At 26.5% G+C, this 4,084-nt stretch overlaps 1 protein-coding gene across 1 annotated transcript; it reads right to left on the minus strand.

The window, feature by feature from the left end:
• Positions 1-247: 247 nt before the first annotated feature.
• On the minus strand, positions 248-1,618 carry LOC124922112 (transcription factor PCF5-like). Its single transcript, XM_047462838.1, has one exon. It carries the CDS (start codon positions 1,243-1,245, stop codon positions 673-675), a length of 573 nt encoding a protein of 190 aa, XP_047318794.1. The 5' UTR covers positions 1,246-1,618; the 3' UTR covers positions 248-672.
• Positions 1,619-4,084: the final 2,466 nt, after the last annotated feature.

Consider the following 4,084-nt stretch of genomic DNA (forward strand, 5'->3'; position numbering starts at 1 on the left):
TTTATTAGTTAATTAAATGATTTGATTGTTATAATCACTATAAAAAGAAATAAACTCAACAAATTACAAGACTTTAACCTAACAAAATAATAATTTATAGTTTTTGTGGATTTTAAAATTGACAAATATTTTGAGGGCATATATAATTATGAACTTACCATAGAATGGAAATGAGGAAAGAAGTAATGCTTTCCATTGACCTACTATTAGAACTGGAAACAGAACACATAATTGAGCAATGAAGATCTGAAACTTAAAATTTTATTCATCCAAAAAACAAAACATGGACACTTTCCTTATACAAGTTGACTTGACAACCCTTTTCTATCAAAGTGACCAGAAAGCGACATGAAAATGACTATATGTTAATTGTTACCCCATTTTGCATGCTTACCATCCATCTTCTTCCATGGATATATCTTTGACAAATTACTAAAAACAGGTTCACATTACAGAATCTCTTCAATGGAGATGAAAAGTCATGACAGTTTTGCTAGTTCGAGAGAAACTATCAAAAAAAGAAGATTCTAATAAATACCACCCATAATTCCATATATAGAAGGCAGGAATGATTTGAGAGAAACTATCAAAAAAGAAGATTCTAATAAATACCGTCCATAATTCCATATATAGAAAGCAGGTTGATTTGATGTGAGCAGATTTAATTTCTCTTCAGAAATCGTACAGCATATCGTTGGTGAAGAAAGTTCCATCCAAATCAAAGTTTAGATTTGACAGTTGGGGGCCTAATGGCGCAAAACCCAGAAATGGATAACTGGACTGAAGGGTTCCCCCTTGAGGAAACGACGAATGGTTCTCGCCAACAACAAGATCCGAAATGGGATTGGTGAAACTGAAATCATTTGAAGGTAGTAGTAGTGGGGAAGAATGACTTACTACTCCATTCGACTGTTGATTTCCATCAATTTCAACCTTCCCCTGGTTATCAGTTACGTCTTTCTCCACAGGTTCATCATAAAGGGAATCAATGGCGGTTTTTGCTTTCTTCATCAGCCAATCTATTGCTTTACTCGGTCGGTCGCACCCGAGTCGGTCTTGAACATCATAAAATTGAATAGCAATGTTCGCCGACAGTCTCAATCTTCTATCTCTAGGACCTTTAGATGTACAAACCTTGCTGTGTCTGTCTTTCCTTCCAGTCGAACGAATAATTCGACCTCCAAGTTCCCTTGTCGTGTTTTTCACCTTCCATGGAGGTTTTAGTGATTGTTTGTTAAAACCCATGTTTTGATGTTCTTCGTTTGTCAGTTGATTGCTGGGAAAATCCAGGTTTGAAATTGAAGGCCTGTTGTTAGACAGACTTCCCTACAGTTTAGAATTTGGTTCTCTGTTTATGGTAGTGGTGGAATGGAATGGTTACTTTAGTTCTACAGGAAAGGCATAAAGGGTTTACATATGTGGATGAGAGAGAGAGAGAGGGTTAAAGATGTGATTTCATGTGTACAAATGGAAGCATAGCAGAAGAAAAACAGAACAGAGAACCGAGCATTCTGATTGTGTCAGATAACAGTGCCAACTCAATGGTGAAATTTCTGTTCTATTTTGCTTACAAAGTACAATTTGCAATCTTTTTCACTCCTTTACAAGTTTTAATTTTAATTTTCAGACAACGATTGATCAAAGTTTAACACATCTGTGTTGGATTTATTTTTTGTGTTGGATTTATTTTTTTGACAGATACACAACATGACTTGTTTTTGAGGCGGGGTTAAATTTTATTTTAATATTAATATTGCTACCTTATTAGAATTTGTATTGTTTAGATCTTGTTTGGTCTTTGAAAAAATCTAAATTATTTGTGAGGATAAAAAAACATATTTATGATTTGTGTTAAAATAAAATAAATTATTTAAATTTATCTAAATTATTTAATTCTTACCTTAAATTTATAATAAATAAAGTTAAACGATAAATTTTGGAACACAAAGTGGGTACATTCACAAACTTTTGGGTAAGGTGTAAAACATCCTTATAAATTAGAGTTAGGGGCTTAAACATATTATTAGAAAAAAAAAAATTAGGGCTTTAAACCTTTAAAATAATGTAAAGAAAAAATTAAAGAAAATGTATTTATGGAGAATTGAACCCAAGACATAAATATGTATACCCTGTTTGTTAAAATTTAAAATATTTGAATGAATAAAGATTTAGTAGCTAATAAAATATAATACTTTATTTGTTTGTTTTTGAGCAATGCATTCCAAAGTATAATTACAAGAATTGAGAACATTTTTATCTAATGAATTGAACCTACAAACTTATATAAATTTTTATAAAGCTCCAAAAATGAATTTTTTTCTCACAAATACTCTTATTTAACCTACTTCGAAAAGATAGTTATTAGTTATTATAAGTAGCGTATTGGGATTTCAACTTATATATAACATATATTTTGATAAACTTATATAAATTAACATTTAAACATTTAATTGTCAACTATTTATAATCTATTTGTCTTTAAATAATTTTGGTAACATGACTTAAAGTGAAACTTATCAAATTTTTCAAAAAAGTGTTTAACACGATCCAAATATATCACAAACAAATTTCCTTATTCCAACTTGTTAGTGCTTATTTACATGTATTTATTGGCAATTGCAAGCAGATTTAGGTGGTTACGTGAAGTTAGGTTGCTGAAATAAAATTGAAATTTTAAAATTTGTGTCGGCGTTCATAAAGCGTCGCTAAAGATATACTGACAACTACACGATTGGGTGCCTCAACAAAATTCTCGAATAATTTTTTTTGGGTAATTTAAACGCATTTTCATGATGATTTCGACATAGGATAGATATGAATTCAAGGGAGTAAACATGTTTCATTACGATTCCAAACTTGCCTAAAAATCAGCTCCACAACCTACAAGCTCCCATAATAAATTGTCAAATAAGGATTAAAATTTTTAAATAGGACGTCTTCATTTAACCGGCCACGGTAGATACTTGTATACTCATGTTATTACCTGAAAAAATCAAATAAAAAAATCATTACTCTTTTATAAAAATTCGAGCAAACCCTTTAAATTATAATCTCCAACCATTTCTTTATAGGATAAATTACACAAAAGTTGTAGAATAATAAGAATTTGTTTGAAAAGATTTTTGATTAGTTTTATGAGTTTGTTTGATTTTGAATTTATTTTAATAGTTGTTTTTTGTTTAATTAAGATTTAATTATTAAATTAATTTTTATCTTTTAATATAAGAATATTATTTTAACAATAATTTAAGTATTATAATATTATTTAATATTCAATTCAATAAAAAAAATTTATCATGTTTATTATTTTATTAATTATTTTTTAAATCATAATATTTGTTAGAGATATAAATATTTGATTTTTTAGATCATAGGTTAATAATAAAATATAAACCATAAATTTATATGTTGTTACAAATTGGTTTTGAAATCTAATTTTAATAAAGTATTATTGTAACTATTAAATATTTATTTTGTATATAAACACCTTATTTTATCTAAAATAAAATATATACAATTGAATTTTGATAATAATTTTATTAAATAAAATTATATAAAAAGTTATTTAGTTTCATATACTAAATTCAAATAAAGTTCAACTAATTAAACATCTTTTAAAATATTTATAAGAAAAGTAATTTATTTTTAAGAATTGTCATTAATTTTTATAATAATAAATTACAAAAATATAATTTATAGCTTCCCTTTTTTATTTTAACTAGATTGAACTTTTTTTAAGTTTTATAAAATTTAAAAATTATTTATAAAATAAAATATTTTATTAATATAAATAATAAAATAAAATTTAAATAATATAATAAATAAAAAATTAATATACATGTCTAATCAAGCTTATAAATTAAAAATTAGTTTTCAATTACCTTAATTCATATCAAATACAATAAAAAAATGTATTGAAAAATTATTTCTTTATTTCCCAGAATTCCAACTTCATACTAGATAAGTTTTCATAAGAGGTCTATATTTAAGTAAAAATAAAATGACATTTAAAAGTCAATATTTAAGTAAAAGTAAAATGACATTTAACGAAGAATTGCCGTTTTACAGACAAAATATAAAGCGG

The sequence above is a fragment of the Impatiens glandulifera genome, chromosome 1 (assembly GCF_907164915.1).
Source record: "Impatiens glandulifera chromosome 1, dImpGla2.1, whole genome shotgun sequence".
NCBI classification, from domain to species: Eukaryota; Viridiplantae; Streptophyta; class Magnoliopsida; order Ericales; family Balsaminaceae; genus Impatiens; species Impatiens glandulifera.